We start from the raw sequence: 23,249 nt of genomic DNA on the forward strand, positions 1-23,249 counted from the left end.
CAATCACAAACATCTACACTGTCTTGCATTAACTTTGTCTTCCACAAGCTTTGTAATAAGCTCGAGAGAGGATGTGTTGTCTCTCTCTCTCTCTCCGCTCTCTCTCTCTCTCTCTGTGTCTCTGTTCTCTCTCTCTCTCTCCCCTCTCTTCATGTGAGCATACCCACAGATGTTAGTATTTTAGGACTGAAAGTGCTTTGGTGATGGTGATTGTTTGTAATAACTCAGTATTAAATACTCCTGATGGCTAAAGGATTATGTTTTCATGCTGATCATGGGGAAAAACTTCAAATTAGGCATATATATTCCAAAGATACTGAAGGAAGCTGATGAAAATTTTTAGTTCATGTTTAAAGCTAGTTTTTTAGACAGTGTCTTGTTTTCTGATAACTAATCAGGAGATGCTGAAGAAGAGGAGCATGCTTCATCTCTCAGGACACGTTTTTATTTTTTGTCCTCTTCACTCTTCTGCTATGTGGCATGACTTTTCAAAAATTCAAATCAGTCTTTCAAGGCAGAAAACCTACTCTGCACTGGTCTCGTGCATCCTCTTCCACCTGAATTTCTGCACATGGAGCAGGGAGCAATGCTTGCTGACTCCACTAACGAATGCACATATGTACAGAAGGCATGGAGCAGGGAGCAATGCTGGCTGACTCCACTAACGAATGCACATATGTACAGAAGGCATGGAGCAGGGAGCAATGCTGGCTGACTCCACTAACGAATGCACATATGTACAGAAGGCATGGAGCCTTTGAAGGCCCAAAGTGCCCTCTCTCCTCCTACTTCTCTGCCTCATGATAACTACCTGGATTAAAGACTCTGGTTTATTGAACTATCTGCTTGATATTATTTAAACACTCATCTGTTTTAACTTTAGAAAACTGAATGAATGTTGTATAAGAGAAAAAGGCTTTCCCTTCCTTCTCGGTTCCAGAGCATTTTACTGTTTACTGTTTTACCCCATACAAAAAGAAATTTGATTACAAAATCCAACCTTTGTAAGAGTTCCAGGATTTGTTTCTCAAGGTAAAATATGGCTTTTCAAACACAGTGAAAGTAAGACATCTTTATGAGTTCACCCTCCCTCTCTGTCTCTTTCTGTCTGTCTTTCTGTCTCTCTCTTTCTCTCTCTCACGCATACATACATACATACACACAAACACACTTTCCCGCTTACCATTTTCCTTCATCCCCAAACTTGTTTCAGTCTATGTTTCCTGAGAAGTAGTGAAAGCAGCTGCTCTCAGAACCTCTAAAGAATTTACTAGTATTAGAGTTCCAGTTAAGTCTCTCCACCGTTTGGTGATAGGGTTTTTCATTCTGTCCAAAGCTGATTGAAGGTCTTGTAACACATCTCTACAGCTGTTTCCATAGTGACTGCTCCATGCATAGAGAAAATCATAGGCAGGTTTCCACATCATCTATAAAGAAAAGAAAATAGCTTGATGTGAATATCAGACAAATAACAGACAGAGATAGAAACATAGAAAAATTTTAAACTGTAAAGGACTTAAAATAAAATGGAATGCTCATTACGTGAACTTTTTGATAATCACTATCATTTTTTATATCCCTGTGTTTCTAAAACTAGAGTGTTTTTCAAAAATAAAATAGTTATAAATATGGACTTTTTTCTTGATCCACTGTTTAGTTTATATTGCCTTGATGTCAATATAAAATTCCTTGCATAATTTAAAATTTACATTTTATTATTCATGTATTTATTTATTTAGTGTGTGAGAGTGAATGTATGTCATACATATATGTGGAAGTCAAGGGATAACTTGATGGAGTAAATTATGTCATACCATGTGGGTCCCCAAAGTGATACTCAGTTGTCAAGCTTCATGACAAGCCTCTTTATCTACAGAATTATCTTTTCAGCACCATATTTTTAATAATAACAAATACTATTAAGATAAACTTTTAATTATCTGACTTTTAAGAATAAGGTTTGTTACATATAAGTATTTGTGTTGTTTTATAATACTACATATCATAACAATGATATCAAATACATTTTGCACTTTTAACTCATTCTATTCAGCAAATCTATACGTAAGTAAAACTGTAGCTTGATAATCAAATCAAAATAAAAACAAAAATATAGTTCTTTAACTCAAAAACTTACTTTTATGGTACATTTTATGATGCAAAGAAAGATGAACATTCTATGTTTCTGCACTTTTCTTCCCCTGAGGTCCACACCAATGACATCACTGTTCCCATAGAAATAAATGCATGCCAAAGGAGAATTTCACATACAAGCAAGTACATGATGGTTACCAAGGCAACAGGCCCAGAGGGAATGAGACAAAGGCAACCCAAATGGAGGGAATGAGACAAAGCAAATGGAAGAATACAGACATATACACAAGTTAACATGAATTTATTCTAAGAAAATAACAAGGCATATACTCATGATTAGAATATTTGAAATATAAACTTTAGTAGTAATTGCTTATTTGGGCTTACCAAGTTGATTTATTTGTAATTCTACCATTTATAAAATGTTAAAAGCACCGAGTTTGAGCTTAATATTGAACGTAATTGCTTTCTTAAAATAGTACCTCAATTAATATCAGCATTCCATGTAATTGGATATAATTTTTCAATTTGCCACCACTACTACCCATATAGTCTAATTACTGAAGTGGGCAGAAATAAATCTCTGATGCCATTATAGTTTGCTTCAGTCCATATAAAAATGTTCAAAGGGTGAGATGTTATTTGTTCTAGTTGGCATTTCAGAGAGGACATAAACACTTATTCCCTCGCCTCTCTTACACAGACTGATTCTGCAAAATAGAGAATAAAATAATTATCAAAGTTATATCATGCTAAGGTATGTGACATAGAAGCGGAAGTCACCTTAGAGTAGCTGCTTTCAACCCATGGCTTACAACCTCCCAAAAGTCCATTAGAAAATAGAGATTTATAACAGTTAAAAAAATTACAGTTTTAAGGCAGCAATGAAAATATTTCATGGTTGGGGTCACCACAGCATGAGGAACTGTGTTAAAGTGCTACAGCATTAGAAGGGTTGACAACCACTGCCTTAGAGTTTGTATACAAGCTTTGTCATCACTGATCTGGTTTACGGGGAAATTGTATCTTCTGCTACTGAAATAAGGGCAGTGGGGTGTCCTCTTTTCTGAAGGGTTCTGTTGATGCAAACTATTCACACTACCAGTGATTAAATAGCAATTCACCAAGAAAACCAAATTAGGCCACATTAATAGAAGCTTATGTCAGGCTCTATCTCAGCTGTCAGTACTTAGATGCAGTGCTACACTAAAATGGCTGATTAATTTCTGTGGATTTAAAAAACAGAAAACTGCTTGTCCATGCTCCAAACTTATATTCTATACTGAATCCACTCAGTCACCAATATTCAGCTAGCTGGTATAATAATTTTCAAATTGTTGTGTACTGTTTAACATAATGTTATGTATATTCAACAGCCTCCCCAGACTGTTCTAAGTCCCTTTGTGACTGAGTAGGAAACAGAAATATATTTGGAAATATTTACAATAGGCAGTGACTGACAGCAGTGAGTAAAAGGTAATATAGCACAAAAAATTAGCATAAAATACCAGAGAACATTTGGGCATTTCAAATGGGTGGTTTCAGAGTTCTTTTATATGCTTACATACAAGTACTTTTATACTCATGGACAGTAAAACCACCCCACTGTCTTACCCAGGCAGTTAAGCTCTGCATGGCATGTCTTGCTGCAGCAAGGAAATTTAGCATTTACAGAAAAGCTTGCAGGAGTGTTTAGAAGTGAGTCGACTTCTCTGTGCTGCTCGGAGACTTCGGAGACTAGAGATATACTCAGGTGACGGTATACTTTATAGCCTACATCCCTCCATACACTTACACTGAGTACTACATAACTCCCTCACATTAGACAGTTTGGACAGCACAGAATAGTGCAGTCAGCACTGGAATTCAGAGAAACATGGATTGACTGTTGAGGTCTGATCTCTATGTAAGTCTTCCGAAAGTACAAAGAAAGGAGTAGCTAAATTAATCAGAAATGCAAGGGAGGATATTGCCTTAAACTTATTTGATGACCCCTGACATGGGTATGAGAGTGTTAGGGTGGAATCACAGGACAGAGATTACCTTCCTGACTTGAACTAAAATATGAATGGGATTTGCCATCCAGGTTTTTTCTCTTCAATACAACAAAGCCTGCATATTTCTTCAGTATAAAATCTAATTTGCCATATACAAAATCACCTGTGACTTTCAACCCATATGGCAAAAAAAAAAAACTATCACACATAGTTTAAATATGGTAAATACATGCTTTTCCACTAATTATTTTACTTGCTAAGTCAAAATTCACTGAATACATATCCCTACAAGAATTTCTATTACAGCAAGGTCATGAGGGAAAAGCATGGTGCTTAGATATAGGAATAAGGCAATCATTTGGACAAACAATGAGTAAACAGACAGGACATGGTAATAACAATTACAAAAAGTACCTATAGATTAACCTATATGAATCAATATGAGAAAGACAGGAACTATTAAAGTTTTATTTTGTCTTATGTGCATATAATATATGTGGACTATGTGTGTGACTGGCACCTTCAGAAGACAGAAGAGGGTTTTGGATTTGCTGAAATTGGAGATGCAAGTTGTGAGCCACTACATGGGTGCTGGGAACCAAACCCAGTACTCCTCAATAGCAACCAATATTCTTAACTGATGAGCCACCTCTCCTGCCATATGACATGATCTTGTCATTCGATGAGGACTCATATGCTGCAAAAAAAGGAAACTGGGTTTTACTGGCAGTAGTCCTATGCTCACATCCAGGTTCCATTGCTTTTTTGATAGTTCCGTTTGAGCTTTGAATTTTTAAGCTATAAAGTATGTATAATAATTTTTAGTCTTCTTTCTTCAATAAGGCACCCTAAGAAGAACTTATACGACAGTTTGCATTCAATGCTTGTTAGTAGTATACATAGAAAATTGTAAACTTTTAATAGGAGCAAGATAAGGAAGCTTTATTTTTAACCATACGGAGTATGAGATAATGGACAGGAGCTATCTGATGAAAACTTAAAATGGTCAAATGACCTGAAAGCAGTCAAGGATTGAACATTATTTATGTCACAGTGATGAAGAAAAATATGTGAGTCTTCTACTGTGTCAAAGAAGAGAAAAGTGGATGGAAATTTAAACTTCAGTTAAATGTACTATTGTAGACACAAGTAAGATACAGAAGCAAAGGATGGAGAGAGGGTAGAGTTAGAGTACAGAATTGTATTCATGTTACAAAAAACGGTGGTACCCAGCTGACTCAAAAGGATATCTATCTAGTAACTTAACTGGAGGCAGTTCTACAGCCCCACATAGCTGGTATTGTATGAGTGTGTGTTTAGTATTGATGGATTAAATCCATCAAGGTTGGGAGTATTTATATCATGGAAGTTAGCAAAGGCAATGATTGAGGAATTTCCCCTCTTGCAGAACCAGCTATTAAAATTTCACCATCACACCACAAAGGGCATCTTTTTCTGTTGCCTCCCTCATATCTTATAACACCAAGTGATTCAATGATGCATGTACCAAGGCAAACAAGAATATGGACTCCACCCTAAAAACGTCAGTGTGAAGTGCCTACAGAAAGACAAGTGCAAATAAACAGAAGCCACCCAACAAATGGATCACATACAGAATTTGAGTGCAGGAAGAAGAGAAATATAAACATCAAGAAATATAAACATCAAAAAATGAGCGAATTTTTAAAGGAAGGAAAAAATACAAAAATGAACATTCTATAAAGAAAAATAATTTGTGGGTTAAATTCTAATGTTTCCAGATAGATAATTTAAGATTATTGAGGACTGAAGAGATAGCCCATTTAAAACATTCAAAAGAAAGGCTAGCTTTCATTAGCCAGAAGAATAAAGACAAAAGAATGTTTTAATTGTTTTTGAAAAGTAGATTAGTTGCTTTTCTGTTGGTGTGTCAAAAATGAATGACCAAAACCAACCTATAGGAGAAAGAGTTGATTTTAACTAAGTATTCAGAGGGCTAGATGTCAATAATAGCTGGGGAGGTAAGCAGCAAGCACCTGGAACAAGAAGCTGAGACACCACAGTTAAACCTCACATAGGAAGTAAAAGAAAGAAGCTTGAAGTGAGCAAGCTATATGCTCTTGAAGCCCACCTCCAGTGACAAACTTCATGAAGGCTCCATGTCGTAAAAGTTCCATTCACACTCCTAACCAGCACCAACAAACTGAGGACCAAAGTGAACAAATGCATGAGCCGTTTGGAGAAGTTCCCCACTTAAACCACTACAATAATTAAAGGGACAAATAATACTGAAGCTAAGAAAACTCACAGTTCTGCCAACAGCTATAAACTGCATACAGTGAAGGAATACTGAAATTTAAGAAATATGTTATTCTTCAGTAAACAAATATCAGATGAGGTAAACATAACTTTTTTATATTAAGCTTTTCTTCACAAAGCCAGATTTCCTCAATGCAATAAATGGTCCAATCAGTTTTTGTCCTTTATGGAGAACATATATGATATTTGGATTCAAATTCTTTAACATGTCCATATTTAATTTTCAGAATTTATATTTTATTTATACTTGCCTCCCTAAAATGAGAATATAACAATGACAAAAACACAGAAGATAACTTGCTTGTATCAATTGTGTGGGATTCTGTATTAAAATATAATACAGATCCAAGTAGTTCACGAAAGAAATCTCATTTTACAAATCAAGAGCAGGAGACAGAGCACGAGCAAGGAACTCAGGACCACGAGGGGTGCACCCACACACTGAGACAATGGGGATGTTCTATCAGGAACTCACCAAGGCCAGCTGGCCTGGGTCCGAAAAAGCATGGGATAAAACCGGACTTGCTGAACATAATGGACAATGAGGACTACTGAGAACTCAAGAACAATGGCAATGGGTTTTTGATCCTACTGCACGTACTGGCTTTGTGGGAGCCTAGGCAGTTTGGATGCTCACCTTAATAGACCTGGATGGAGGTGGGTGGTCCTTGGACTTCCCACAGAGCAGGGAACCTGGATTACTCTTAGGGATGATATATACCCCAAAGTGGTATTACTGGGTCTATCTTCTGTAAAGCAAAGGACACAATCAGCATGACTAAATGACAGCATACAGAATGGAAAAAGATCTTCACTAACCCCTCATCAGACAGAGGTCTGATCTCCAAAATATACAAAAAATTCAAGAAATTGGTCATCAAAAGAACAAATAATTCAATAAAATAAAAATGGAGTACAGACCTAAACAGAGAACTCTCAAAAGAAGAATCTAAAGTGGCTGAAAGACACTTAAGGAAATGTTCAAAATTCTTAGTCATCAGAGAAATGCAAATCAAAACAACTCTGAGATTCCATCTTACCCCTGTAAGAATGGCCAAGATTAAAAATACTGATGACAATTTATGTTGGAGAGATTGTAGGGAAAAGTGAACACTTCTGCATTGCTGGTGGGAGTGCAAGCTTGCACAGCCTCTTTGGATGTCAGTGTTGTGATTTCTCAGAAAATTAGGAAAAGTGAGTTATTCTGAACCACAGAACAAATTCCCCCAGCCTTTTCAACTCTGTCACAAACATTTGATGCAGAGCTCCATCCTTACATCTCTGCTGTCAGATTTCGTTCTCTGGGTATATGTATATGTGGTGTGCATTTGTGTAAATGTGTTCACCTGAGTGGGATATGCGTGTATGTGTGCACTTATTTATGGAAGCCAGAAGTTGAGATCAGGGGCTCCAACTTTGTTTATCAAGACAGAGTTTTCTCATCCAGTCTACCTAATCAGCTTGCTCCAGAGATTCCCTTTTTCTACTTTGTAACTGTTAAGATTTTAGGGAGCTGCCATGCCCACCTGGCATTTACATGAAAGCTGAGATTCAGCTAAGAACTCAGGTTCTCAGGTTTATGGTCAAAGTCCTTACCCACTAAGCCATTTCCCATCCCTTTAGATTTCTTAATGCTACCTTCCTGGCAGTATGATCTAATCCTGGAATAGGAAACATGATGCTAATGGAGGATAGCACTCTGAATTTTTCATCCGTGTGCTCCCCTCTGTTTATACACAGAGAAGTAGCAAAGCATTTAGTCTAATAAGTAAAGTGATTTTCCAGGGTCCTAGTATATATATAGGAGAAATACATCTTTCCCTCCATTTACCTTTCCAGTATTAGCAGACATAGTAAAAGTAAGGGAGCAAAGATGATGAAATATGCAATGCCAAATGAACTGAAATAAAAATAGAGACAAGAATAATAAAGTTTTACAGTTTTAGCGTTCTTCATCCTGGAAGCCAATACAACTCATTAGACTTTGCAGTATATGACAAAAGGCAGTAAGATCAGTACTGGCATCCCAGTCTATCTTTTTTAACTCATAAAATAGAAATAACATAAAGAATTTAATTGACTTTAATTACTTTTGGATAATTGCCTTTTTCCATATTAGAGGAGTAATAATCTCATAAAATTATAGAAGCAGCATTTCATTTTAAGTGCCATTAGCTGCAGAAGTATTGAGGCAAGTTAGGCTTCCTAATGGTTATTATATGTGTTCTGTATTCAGCACATCATTTACAATATCTAGGTTATTTTATACCATCTCTAATTAGTAAATACGTAAATAATGTTTAAAACAGGTGGTTGTTGTCTTCAGAAAAGAAAAACGCTAACTCCTCTGAGCCATCCTACTTTCTCAAAAGAGACACAGTGTTTGGTTAAATGTGACAAAAGAGAGAAATCTTGGTCAAATTTTTCTCTGAGATTTTTGTTTTCCTGCTGTGAAGTAAACTGAAGTGTATAAAATGTCATCAAAGCACCACTAAGTACGTGAAGCGACAGATATAAATATTTCCTCACACGTTAGGTCCTCGGTCATAGGTAACTACTGTTGAGTTTGTTGAGTTTGAATCCAGGTCACTGAGTCCCTAATTAAGCATCATTTCACTAAAGGATCATCACACAGTTATTTTATTACCAAGTGACTTTTACAAACACCGCTGTTTGGTTATATGCTTAGCTGCTTTTCTAAAATCACAGACCTGTTTCCCTCTTCAAAACAGACTTGATAAAGAAAATTTAAAATAAGTCCTGGGAAATGTACCTTAATTGATAGAATGTTCGACTATCAACCATAAAGATGAATTCAATCACCACCATCACGTAAACATGTATGGGGCCCATGCCTTCAGATGGAGGCTGGAAGAGCAGTAGTTCAGGGTCATTCTAAACTGCACAGTGAGCTCATGACCAACCTCTATGTGACCCCATCTCTAAAACATGGTAAAAAATATAACTGTGCCATCTCTAGTTCCAACACTAAGGGTGTGAGAGGGTACATTCTGCCACAAGTTCGTGATTTTCCACAGAATACTTTTCCCTTTATGAAAGAATAAGTTTAGATCTTACTGCAAAACAATAAAGGTTTACATACCTTTGCAACAGGGCAAGGCTCAGATAAATAAGGAGACAATAGAGTACCCATATAAACAAAGACCTATGTGTACTGTGAGCAGGATCACTCTCATAGTCCAAAGCCATCTTTTCTACCTTTTGTCATAGATATTTTCCAAGAACGATTAAATTTTAAGCCCACGAGGAAAAGTTGATTGGCCAAGACCTTTTCTCATTTTTTCCTATATGTTAACATCTTGCTAGTTTCTCAGCACAGAAACCTTGAAATACTGTCGACGTTTTTTCTTACCTACATTCTTTTTCATTCACATCACTAAAAATGGTTGCATTTTATTCCATTTTCCAGAAAATCACTCAAGGTCGTAGATTTGTCAAATCCAACAAAATAATAGGTACTTTGTGTTTTATAATGACAACTGACATCAACTATCAAAAATATTTTATACATGTTATTTATACATGTTCTTTTATCTGACCGTCTAAATGCCTGAAAAGGTTGTGTTATACAACTCAGTTAAAAAAAATTCTTAGAAGAGCCAAGCAACGTGTCCAAAGTCATGGGAGTTAATGAATGGACTAATGGAACTGGAATCCAGGCAAGGGAGCTTTGCCTGAACAGTCTTGCTTCTGGATTCCAGCAAATGAAATGAAATGTTGATGGAGGAGTTACTTTCATTTGATAAAGAAACTGCCTTGGCCCATTTATAGGCCAGCCCTTAGGTGGGTGGAGTAAACAGACAGAATGCTGGGAGAAAGAAGCCGAGTCAGGGAGTCGCCATGATTCTCCCACTCCAGACAGACGCAGGTTAAGATCTTTCCTGGTAAGCCAGCTCATGGTACTACACAGAATATTAGAAATGGGTTAGATCAATATGTAAGAGCTAGCCAATAAGAGGCTGGAGCTAATGGGCCAGGCAGTGATTAAAATAATACAGTTTTCCATGTAATTATTTCAGGTAAAGCTAGCCGGGTGGCGGTGGGAAGCAGCCCTGCCACTTTTGTTACAACAGAGTGGCTCTCAACGTGCTAATGAACTCCACGTAAAACCTGAGAGGGCTTAAAAAGGACACAGAGAGAATTTAAGACAGCTTTTTGCTGTTTGTGGGTTGCGTGCGGCAAATAAATTGTCCTGACTCAGCAGCAGGAAAAAACTGGCTGTTTTAAAATGCCGGCTTTCTGCACTGTGCCGCCATTGCGATCTCTGTCTGGCTCCTGAGGGAGAAAGAGTCTTTGAATGGAGCATTTGGAATAAAGTGCTACGATTTGTTTGATGGCAACTAGACTCTCTGTGTGCCTAAAAGGAAGTCATTGCATGCTGTTGCTCAGGGGCACCAAATGGCTCTGAGGCAGGAGCAGCTCAGCTTTACCATGCTGAACTATGCTGGTCTCAGGCAGGAACTACCGTAATTATTATAATAACAGTGCAGTTAAGGTTTAAACTGAGCTGAACACAGGTGGTACCGTATTACCCCTACATGGTGCAACTTAAGTTTTTAAGAACTGCTTAACATTTTAAGAAATGCTCCTGGAAAAAAAATTTACAGATTCACAATAAAACAGATTCAGACATAAAAGACCTCTATGGGTCACAGTGTTGGATGAATGTACGTAGGCTTGAGAGAGAAAAAATATATATAGAGAGAGAATAAAGTTAATGCCCTTAAAAAAGGGGGATAAAGTCCTTAAAGAGACAGAGTACAGATAGTTATAGATTAAAAGAAATAAAGAAAAATAAGCCACGTAAAAATGGAAAATTCACAGAGAGTCTGGATTCTTTGTATTATTGTGTTTTTTTTAAAATTTTTGACTGTGAAGGAGCTAAGTACAGAGAGACATTTCATTATATGGGCAGCCAAGCTAAACCAGAATGGATATAAGGGTATTATGATTTCAGAATATGGGTCTAAGGATATGATGCTTTGGAGAGGGTCTTCTTTTGTTTTCACAGAGGATGCGACCCTGTGGATTTCTTCTATCCCAATATGGTATGATAGACCACATCCTCCTGAAAGGTTACTGTGAACACCCTCAAAAATTTACTTCACTCAACTGCCAACTGTGATGACCCTGGCACAGAGATTATACCATGAAAGACCTAATTAACGACACCCCCATTCAGCAGGAAGCAGTTGGAGAGAAAAAACTGCGCCCATGTTCCCAAATATGGTTTATAAATGTTCTTTTACATTTAAAGGGGGAAATGATATAGATATGAATAATTTACATTGGTATGGATTTTAAGGTCAATTTTGTTATATGTATATGTATTTCTGATCTTGATTAAGGTATTGTGATTGTGTAGTTCATTTAAAAATGTAATGTATAATTAGGAAATATAGGTTGCTAATGGATAATCATAAATAATAGTCAAGCTTGTAGTCACGTTAGTTAGATTTTCTAGATATATAGAGATATATTTCAATTAGGCATTCTTCATATCTTTCAAAGACTACAGAACATAGCATTTAATGTTTTAATAACTTAGGGCTTTTCATGACAATGAGACATGTCTGCTCCTGGCAGCACCAATCTACTTTGAAGATGGGCATCGAAGAGGATCCTTATGGAGTTTGATAGCCATTTGGGCAAGAAACTGTTCTTGCCTGGACTGTTGCATAAACTGGACACAAAGAACCTACAGAGAGAGGACTGCTGAACTTTCCTAAAGGTGAGATGATCTTTCGGGGTTCCTGACTCATAAAAGAGTCTGCGAGACATTCTGCAGGACACAGCAAAAAGTGACTGAACTGTCCTTGGAATTTCCTGCTTGATGAAAAATGTCTGCTGGTTACTATGGGCCTGAAGGCCGAAGACAGATGCCCCAACGGTACAAAAGAACTTTGGGTGACTGTACAGGCAGCGAGATGTCTCTGTCATTTCTAGAGTTTTGGATTTCTTGTTTGCTTAGGTAATATTATATCCTCTGGAGTCTTTGATGGAGTTGAAGAATGGATAGATAGTTTTCCTTAGTTATGATAAGAGATAAAATAGATATAAATATTGTAACTGTAATTCTTGCTTGATAACCATTTTGTTATATGTAATTTTACTATGTTAAAGTTAAAGCCTTTCTTTTTTGTTTAAACAAAAAAAGGGGAAATGATGGAGGAGTTACTTTCATTTAATAAAGAAACCGCCTTGGCCCATTTATAGGCCAGCCCTTAGGTGGGTGGAGTAAACAGACAGAATGCTGGGAGAAAGAAGCCGAGTCAGGGAGTCGCCATGATTCTCCCACTCCAGACAGACACAGGTTAAGATCTTTCCTGGTAAGCCAGCTCATGGTACTACACAGAATATTAGAAATGGGTTAGATCAATATGTAAGAGCTAGCCAATAAGAGGCTGGAGCTAATGGGCCAGGCAGTGATTAAAATAATACAGTTTCCATGTAATTATTTCAGGTAAAGCTAGCCGGGTGGCGGTGGGAAGCAGCCCTGCCACTCTTGTTACAACAAAATGTCATGTCTTCCTCCTCCACACATGACTTCTTGTCAGTTCTAGACCTCACTGCTAACAAGAGTCCACTGCAGGGACTCTCAGTAACTAAAATACCATAGGTTTTAGGTGGCATCTCCTGCATTTTCCTGATTTTCTTTTTTTTTTTTTTTTGATCTTTGCTGAATTAGTCAGTTCTGTAAAGATTAGCAGTTAGAAGCACGAGTAAGACTAAAAGAATTCCAAACCCAAGTTCTATCACTCACCATGTCACTCTGGGTGCTACATAAATGCATTGATACTCAGGGTAGGTACCTGTGTGTTAGAAAGAGGATGATTCTAACGCCCTGCTTACTGTTCGCTGAAATTAATGAGATGTGTGAAGATTCTCATGGCAACTGACACACAACTATTTTTATTTTTATGTCATTATGTGCTTCTTGATGGAGATATAGTTCTGTAGTGGAGCTTCTTCAAAAAAATTTTTATTTAAAAACTAATAGTTCATTCTAATTTCAAACTAATGTGAACATTAGATTTATGTCTGCATAAGAAGTACAAGAAATCTAACAAGAACAAATCAGGGTCCTTATGCCTGCATAAGAAGTAAGTTATCTAAGATGAAATCACAACAGTTCTACGTTCTCATTTTTAATTTATATATAGGATGAAATGCTTCGAGCACTCTAGTTGTAAATCAGAAAAGGGGAAACAAGGACTGCTTCTAGAGGATCCAAAAGAGAATTAGACTTGGGACACCTGGCTTACTGCACTGTTCTACACTTGAATAGTGTCAGAGATGAAAAACACATGGGGATTAAAAATCTTAGCTTCATTGTGTCTCCATGGAGACAGTGTGGCCCTGTGTGACATGCCAAAGGAACTAAGCCTTCTGGTGCCTGTACTAGATGGGAGGTGAGTGGGCAGAGGAAATTTAAAGTGTGAGAGGAACCGTTAGGGTCTTTAGCAAATAAGAAAGGAGAAACCTAATCTTTATTGTTAGAAAGATTCCATGGAAGAGAGTCACAGAGAAATTAATGTCATATTTGCCAGTAATCTGTAGAAGATTGACTGAGGCCCAGCCTCCGGCCTAGAAAAGTGTTAGATTTGAAAACTGCAGCTTTTCTCTGTAAAATCAGACTTTAAAAATTGTGCTGTCTTTCTGGTATTTAATGGCTTCTTAAATTTTTAAATGAAATCTTTAAATATCTTCAGAAAAACTACACAGAATTTATATTAACGTTCACAGAAAAAACAAACAAACGAATGAAAAACAAAACAAAGTGCTGGGGGGAGGTGAGGGAAGTTCCTGTTGCGAACTTTGGGGGCAGATTCCCGGAACCTGCTGGGAAGAGGACATCTGAAAGCCAAACATGGCTGGAAGGCTGTGGTACAAGGACATTTTTGCTGGCAACAACAAGGTCTCTGGAACCGGAGAAAGCACACAGCTCTTCTTAAAATTGAAGGTGTTTATGCCTGAGATGAAACTGAATTCTACTTGGGTAAGAGATGCGCTTATGTGTATAAAGCAAAAAAAACAACAACAACAACAATACAGCGACCCCCCCTGGAGGCAAGCTAAATAAAACCAGAGTTATGGGGGGGGGGTTCCTGGGGCCCATGGAACCAGTAGCAGGGTTCGTGCCAAATTCCGAAGCAACCTTCCTGCAAAGGCCACTGGACACAGACTCTGTTCTGTGTGATGCTGTACCCTTTCCGAATTTCAGTTAATGAGAAGTAAATAAATAAAAGTGGATTTGTGTTCTTGTTAAAAAAAAAAAAGACATCACTTACATCTTTATATTTTATAAACATATTTTCTGATAAAAACATCTTTATTAAAACGTGTTTTGCATGGGCTGAAGAGGCAGTTCAGCAGTGAAGTAGTTCACTGACTTCGCTCACAGTGGACCCAGTTTCAATGCTTGGCACCCAAATGGACATTGACAACTCTTTGTAATTGCAGTCCCAGGGAATGTGACACCTAATCCAGCCTTCATGGGCACCAACCACGCATGTGCTGCCTAGACAGACATACAGGCAATGTGTTTATATATTATAAAAAATAAAAATTAACAGATCTTTTAAAAACCTACAAAAATAATTTTTAAAATGTGTATATGCATATGATTGGTTCTAAACATTATATGTAGTAGCTTTAATGTAGTATTTGTATTAACTTAAAATATAAATTGAGGAGGTGTTTATTTTAAAAAGTGACATTCTCAGAATTCTCAAAAGAATTTCCCTTCACTTCAAAAAGAACACTAAATGGTCAAAAGTACTAAAATATATAGGAAAGGTACTTTCAGTATCCCCATTCTTCAGTCAGCCTGAGGTTTGACGAAGAAGATCAGGCTTATTTTGGAAGCAAGATAATGTCATAGTTGTCAAGCTGCGTCCTGAGAGAACCTGTTGAGATGCCCAGGTTCCTGTGTTGCAGAAGAAAATATTGTACCAGGGACACAGGGCCCATAGATCATATGTCAGAGTAAATGACATGAAAGAAACAAAGACAGCACAGTAAAGGAACGTTAAATTCGTGTTCCCTCACCCCAAAGCCAGTTCCTAACCACTACACTCCAAACAGAAGTAGTTACACATCAACTACCTGACTTGTCAAACCCATCTCGTTTAAGATGGCTCTTTTCCCAAAACGAAACAACACTCTACATCAATATTTGGGGATGTGGAAATTACATGCATTGTCCTTGTGAGTGGCCAAACAGGTAAAATTCCTATAGGACATTTAGAATGGCTTCAGGCCCAAATGCCTTTGTTTTCCTAAGTGATAACATGAATCAGACTCTGGCTGTAGTGTTAGTTGCAATGAATTGAATTGTTGCCGCTAGAAAACATCTAGGGGTTTCCTTTAGGTTTCTGAGATTTTATCAGCCTCGCACACAGACACTTAGGATTGGGGCTGTGTGAAAGTAAATAATGGACAAACAGGCTGTGGGTTAGTTAGCCTGCATCAAGATTGGAGGGAAGGCAAGCAATAAACACAAATAGAAAGAATCCAGATGCTTAGCAAGGCTGGCAGGACAAACAGCTCTCCAGTAAATCTAAAGAAAACTCACAAAAGCAAGGCCCTATCGTGATAAAAGAATAGCAGTTTTGGACTGGACAGCTTTTTAACTAGTTCACTGAAATGTCAGCAGCACAGCAGCACAGTTCTTGCAGTACTCTCTTCTCCCTCAAAGTTCCTGACTTTCCAGCTCCCTCAGAAAACACTTGTGTCCATCTTGTATGCTGTGCTCACTCTGCATTCCGCTCATTGATAGGCTTCAGTTCCCCTCACGGTTTACGAAGATAAGTGTAGCAGATAAGTGGTACATATGTGTCCAGTCCCTAACTGCTCCTGGACAGATTTTGTTTAGAAGTCCTTTCTTGTGAGCTGGGTTTCAGGGATTCAGCAACTGTCCATCTGACACCTGTTGCAGCTGGAAGGAGTCAACTGACTTGACCTACTGAACTCCTCTTAGAAAGTCTGCAACCTGATCACCTAACAGAATGCAAAGTAAGAAGAGGAATCTGAAAAGCAAACATCCATCTCTATGGCCAGGCATTGTAGAAAAGGTCAAAAGGCCTTCAATCCCAGCACTTGAGAGAGGGAGGCAGTCGAATGTCTGTGAGTTCCAGGAGAGCTAGTTACGCATAGAAACCCTCTCTTGAAAAACATGTGTGTGTGTGTGTGTGTGTGTGTGTGTGTGTGTATCCATCCTTCCATCCATCTGTCTTTAGGACCCAAAATGACACAGAACATACAGATTGTGCTTATAATGTCACCATCTCAGAGAATATTGACCTTAACTTAAACATCTTGAAAAAGTTTTAACTTGCTGAAAGATACAGGGCATCTACCATATACTCATTAATGGAAAACATTGTAATTTATATGAAACAATTAGATCACATTGCTATTATAGTAATCTGAAGAAATACATATATGCAATGTGCATAACAGAATCCATGTAATAATACTGCTGAAACAAGCAGGTTTTGTGATGAATATCTTTGCACTAAATGCTTTCTTTCTGTATATGATATTAATAATTCTTACTGTACATAGAATTAAAAAAGATGAAATGACTCTTTGATATCTCTGTAAGTCATTTTCAGTGGCTTCATATTATTCCCCTCCTAGGATTCATCATCAAGTACTATCACTTGTCATAAATGATTAAGAATATCTTCTCTGAGTTGACTTGAGTATTTATTAACTCAAAAATGTACCTGCTCTGTGCCTTAAATTCTTGTAGCCTTGTGTTCTCACTGCTCCAATTTAATGGATTAATTTGCTCAAAAGCCATGTAAATATAAAATCTAACAAGAGAAATATAAATATGTTTTTTAGAAGTATGATATATATTTCAGACATTTCCAACAGGGTTACCAGATAATAACTTCAGTTAGTAGGGACCAAGTGTTCTCGAATGTTCCTTCAATTAATTCATAAACATCAAAAAGACTAAATTACATTTTCTCTACTTGGCTACAGTTTGTCACCACTGAATAGAACATGTGAAAATCTCACCTCGGCTGAAACATCTCCAGATTTTCCTCGGTAAGGAATTTCATACGCCTGCATCTGATGCTTAGTGAGTCCTGCAGATTTCTCAGCAAGTTCCCTCCAGCTTCTTCCGAGCTTAACAGCTGAGGTTAGAATAACAGCCTCTTGGAGAAGACGTGCGACTAATGCTTGGTGATCCATCTTTAGCAGAGCCTGTGGCAGCGAGTATCCATCATGCTTAGAAACAACTCATTGACTTTTTCCTTGAAACTATAATTTGCATTATGTGTTCTAGAAATTAAAATACCTTTTCACACCACACATATAGTTAAGGTTTTTAAACTCAGAACAGTGGTTTATATTTAGGAAAATTCAACAAACAAACACAGTGAACATATATACTAGAAATAGAGGAGCTTTAGTATAGCTATGGGATCATGGGTAAATCACATTACTAATATATGACTTTAACTGCTAATGGAACACTATCAACCCTTTTATCAGTACCTAAGGCTTCAGCAATTGATAATCTCTGAACCTAGAGGTAATTACTCACTCACCTCAAGCTTATTCCCTGTCTTACCAGAGGATTAACACAGATCTATTTCAGCAAAATGTGGTTGAAATTTTTCTTAGAATCATGCTTATTGAGTAAACACAAGATATTCCTTTAATTTTAAACTAAGTTACAGACATTTCTGAATTTAAATAACCTGCCTCCCTCACCTCTAATGTGATTCTGTTAACATAAATGATGTGGGACAATGGTTTATATTCTGTCAATTATATTTTAAATAAATGCTGATTGGCCAGTAGCCAGGAAAGAAGTACAGGTGGGGCAACCAGTCAGGAAGTAGAGGCTGGTCAATGAGAACAGGAGAATTCTGGGAAGAAGAAACTCCTGGTTGGCAATGTGACCCCAGCCACAGAAAAAGCAAGAGGTGACTGCCCCGATGAATAAGGTACTGAGCCACATGGCTAACACAGATAAGAATAATGGGCTAATATAAGTTATAAGAGTTAATAAGAAGCCTGAGCTAATGGGTCAATCAGTTTATAGTTAATGTAGACCTCTGTGTGATTTCTTTGGGATTTAACAATTGTGGGACCTGGGCAAGACAGAAACCCCAACAACACATAAATGACAAAGTAATAAAGGCAAATATTCTCCTACAATGTGAAAGTGGGATGCTACCAGACTCCCTTTCTTCATTTATTGCACCCTTAAACTTTCTCTCTTACTATTCATTTCAGGCAAGCCTAAGAGCTTTTTTGTTGCTTTGAGTATATTTTTAAAATATATGAATATATACATATATATGTAAATAAGTTTGTAAAGATGTTTGGCAGTTGTTTATTATGTAATGGTACCTAGAAGTTTTATTTACCCATGAAAAAGAATAAGTAAAGTTAAATTAATTTTAAAAGGCACCAATAAAAATTTACCATATTTATTCTTCTGAAATCTACAGTTAAAAGAACAGTTTGGACTCTAAACACAAATTCTGTTGATCCCTCTTTTTATACTGATCAAAGGTGGCCACAGTGAGAAGCAATACGAGGGCAGCAGGTCTTCAAAGTACACTTGAGTTTTTGTGGCATGGCTTTACCATGTCAAAGTACAATTTCATAAGAAGTATTTGATATACTATTGTAATGTTTTGTATAATGAATATGGAGACAATATCATTGTGCCTAATCTTTTAGAACTAATATAAAATCACATGCTAAAGGGTTTTCAGAAATGTCACATATTAGGAGACAAAAGCAATCTATTTTTACTTTTCGACTTCACATATCAAGACACAGAGCAAGAAAAACTTTCACTTAATGCAAAGGGTGTTTGAAGACACAACTCTACATCACAGAAGGATCAATTGCTTTGCTAACAGAGGGCCGGGCCTAAGCCTCTTTTAGAAGGGAGTCTTAAGGGCATCACTGAGGGTTAATAATAGTTTTGGGGTCCATTAAGGGCCACTCTTTTGAGTAGGTCTCTATCAACATTGTCTAATCAAGGCATTCTATGATTTATTATGCCCTCCCCAAACTACTGGTATGGTACGACCTGAACTTTCAGATTATGAGGCTAAAATAACCTATTTTGAGCTAGTAAGAAAAGAAAGTAACATTTTGTTTGTAGTTTTTTGAACATCTCTACTGTACATCTGAGTTACACAAAGAAACAATCACAAAATCAATGTGTAGCTTATACTGAGCAGGAAAACTTCTAGTATTCAGTCACCGGAGCCCATACTCACTAAGGACAGAACATATCATAATAAAACTGTCCACTCACCAACTAGACATTATAACTCTCAAGTTTTACTGTTCTTGGTGTCATTGTAGAATAATTTTCTTAACATGCAAATTATTATTAATGCTATATATTGAATTCATCCATCATTTTCTCTTTGTTGCTTCCAGCTTTACTAAAACTTACTTTTTAATGTGTCTCTACCCACTGTCTTATTCATCATTTTCAGACATATGAGTACCGTTTCCATATTTATACTACTCAGTACACTTACTAACATTTACTTACAAAAACATTTTATGCCGCCCCCCACATACACACTCACATGCTATTTGAAGACAGTATTAGAATTTGGCATTTAGGAAGAATTAGCTACATTCATATTTTTATCTTCTTTAGAAATGTCATCCTGATACTTTGTTACTATAACATTGATTTCTGTTTTAAATTCAAATATTTATAATCTCCACAAGGTTTTTAACTGAGAAAGTACATGCTCAAAAGAGTTGACCCTTGAGAATTCTATTAGCATATGAAATACAGTGTTGGTAGAAGCATTGCTGGAGCATGCAGCATTCCATACAAAAGAACATTAATCTGATGAAATAATGGATAATACTCATGTATTTGAAGGAAAGAAACATTGAAAAATAAGCCTCTATAAGATCAAGTATTTTTGTTTGTTTTCTTTACTTTTATGCTATGGTTTTCTTTACGTTCATGTTATGGAGTTTATATGATACTTTTAGGGTTGTCCAAATATTTGAGAAAAAAAAGAGTTAATCTCTTAAATTTAAAACAAAAGGTCCAACAAAAACACAACCATTAAAGTCTCTTAAAAGATGATCCTTATAGACCTATTTTCTGAGAAAATCACGATTAACTCCAATGCTATGACCTTGCAGGAAAAGTTGTTCAGGACTTCAATGGATTTGAGACTACTAGTTTTTCATTTCACATCTAATGCTTGCTGTAATTATCATCAAGTTATTGAAGTTCTCTAAAATAAATTATTATTATCAACAAATACTCACCACAATCAGTTCATAAAGAAACTTCCTGGTACTTCTGTCTTTATGGCAATCTTCCTTTAATTTCTTGACAATATAAGAAACCCTTTCTGGTTCGTTGTCTGCTTTAATTTGATCAAAATCTTCCTGTGCCAGATGTGAGTAGTCCAGGACGTTAGCTAAAACTTTCCAATCATGAATGTTTTCTGACACCAGAGTCAATACAACAGAGTATATATAAGTCAGATTTTTAAATGGCAAGGCAATTTGCTCCAAAAGATTCTTGGTTGTCAAAATACTATCAGATATAGACATTACTTGTTCTTTGCAAATCACCTTGACATTTTTGCAATGTACAAGCCCAATCTTACCTCGAAGGACACCTACATACCACTCTTTCACTTTGGACTGTCCGATGGCTCTTACTGGGCTTTCTCCAAGAAGGGCAATTATATCCCCCTTTAAATACTCAAGTAAGTAGTCAATTTTACTTTGCCTCAGTACCGTCTTCACTGTGATTCCATAATTGGTGAATTTCACTTTTTTAACTTGGAAAGTGGGGTAGTTGATAAACCCTGTCAATAACAAAGGCACTCTCTTGCTTTCTCTCTCCTGGAAGTAGCTCTGCAGATCTAAGAGCCTTTTGAGGTTTGGGGCTGGATCAGGTGAAGTGACAAAGAATTGTGTGATTGTTTTTCCATCCGGAGACCCCACATGAACCCGGAAAACAAATGAGTGCATCTCTCTGTGGTCAACTGAAGAAAAGAAAACTTTTTGATGGATGACTGCACCTGCTTCCAATTGCCTTTGTGCAATTATTTGCCTTTCTCTCTCTATCTTTACTTCAAAATTAGCATCACATGAAAAAGCCGAAATAATTAAATCTTGTGGTTTGTCAAGTAACCATGAATGCCTTCCCCAGAGATAAAATACTACTGGAGATGTATTTTTTCCACCCGTCCTAATGTCAGAGACTGCAAATTTTCCTGGCACATAGTTGTGCCCACAAACTACAAAAACAGCAGTAAAATTTTGATGGATATATTTGGGCCCATAAATTCCAATGGAAGTGGTTTTGTGAATATAATTCCACATAGTAGCAGCTGGTGGCTGAATGGCCTCAGCTTGTACAGCTATGACTATGTACATTACGTGGCTCAGATCAAGAAACTTTGCTTGGATGGTGTCTTTGTAGACATAGCAGTTGTTCAGTGCTTGGAAAGGGCCTTCTCTGTCCAGGCTGTGTAAACACACCATTTTTGTCATGACTTGGCTCAGGGGATCTATTTTTACTTCTGCTCCAATTTTCATCTCCAGCAAAATAGCTCTTATAGTTTTAGGGTTGCTTATCCTTATTTCCAAAAGAGGGCTTACAGTACAGGAGAGATTATGGTTCAGCTTTGGTGGAGGATCCAGAAACGCTCTCAGAGATATCTCCTGGAATTCTCCTATGGCTATGTTTCCCTGGGGTACATGAACAATGATGTCTGAGTCAGGTAACTGAACTGACCCTCCTTGGTGGTTTAATTTACAAACTGTAGTGGTCTCTGCAATTTGTGTTTGAGCCCATCCAGGACTTTGATTAATTATATTCAGATCCATACAAGAGCGCGCTAGCTGACGTTGACTTAACCAAGCCATTTTGTATGCTTCTCGGTCATTTTGAAGCCACTCTAAGTCTTGTATTAGGATCTGGTCAGAGTGGTGTATACTCTGATGAGCATGTGATGTATCACGTAAGATGTCCAGGAGTTCTGAAACACTCTTAGACCTTTCCGACTTCCTCGAGGAAGATGGCCTAAGCACCTGATCCAGGTCAAGTTCATCTTCAGAGGAATCAAAAGAATTCCCTGTTTCAATTTGTTTTAAAAAAAGAAAAGGATCTTCCTTCAAAATGGACATATTATCTCTCTTTTGCTTATTTCTTAGCTTAGTGATGTCCTCCAGAAATGGGTTCGAAGCAGATAGTTCATTCCAGAATGGATTTGCAGCTTTGGCAACACTATCACCATGGTGAGTAGAAGCATCTGTCCAGTTGTGAGACAAGTCTAACTCCTGGCATGCTTGTTATTTAAGCAAAAACAATGCAAAGAAAAAAAATAAGTGGGAATCTGAGATAAAACCATGATTAATTTACTCATAGGTTACAAATTCAAAACTTACTTTAGCCTTTGATTTTTGATGCTGCTCTCCACTACAAGCTTAGTAGTAAAACCATATCCACTTATTTAAAAATGAGGAAAGGGGAAGTTTATACCAAGTTATTGTAAGTACAGATACATTAATTCTATCTTAAAGGATCATGAAATATAAAGTAAATGTATGTTGAGTACAGCATATAATTATTTATAACAACACGTTAATAAAGCATTTAACACATTTACTTATACTTACATAAAGTTATTTCTTAGTATTTTATGTTTCATTTACCTAAGGAAACACTGAAAAAAGTAGCCAACATCCATAATTTTTCTAAACATTGAGCTGTTGGTCTCCAAAAAATTAATTTGAAGTCTTTCTTTTCAAATAAAATCTAAGGAATGTCAAACATACCCTTATGAACTT

General features: G+C 36.9%; 1 protein-coding gene across 2 annotated transcripts in view; it reads right to left on the reverse strand.

Moving 5' to 3' along the window:
• Positions 1-950: 950 nt before the first annotated feature.
• Macc1 (MET transcriptional regulator MACC1) overlaps positions 951-23,249 on the reverse strand; it is an 89,377-nt gene continuing 67,078 nt past the window's right edge. For both annotated transcript variants that reach the window (XM_057783052.1, XM_057783053.1), the window contains exons 4-6: positions 20,709-22,747; positions 17,445-17,633; positions 951-1,427 (exon numbers count right to left, since the gene is read on the reverse strand). In XM_057783052.1, the coding sequence (XP_057639035.1) occupies positions 1,215-1,427; positions 17,445-17,633; positions 20,709-22,747 (2,441 nt within the window). In that variant the 3' untranslated portion in view covers positions 951-1,214. The remainder of the gene's footprint in view (positions 1,428-17,444; positions 17,634-20,708; positions 22,748-23,249) is intronic.

This window comes from Chionomys nivalis, chromosome 10 (assembly GCF_950005125.1).
Source record: "Chionomys nivalis chromosome 10, mChiNiv1.1, whole genome shotgun sequence".
NCBI classification, from domain to species: Eukaryota; Metazoa; Chordata; class Mammalia; order Rodentia; family Cricetidae; genus Chionomys; species Chionomys nivalis.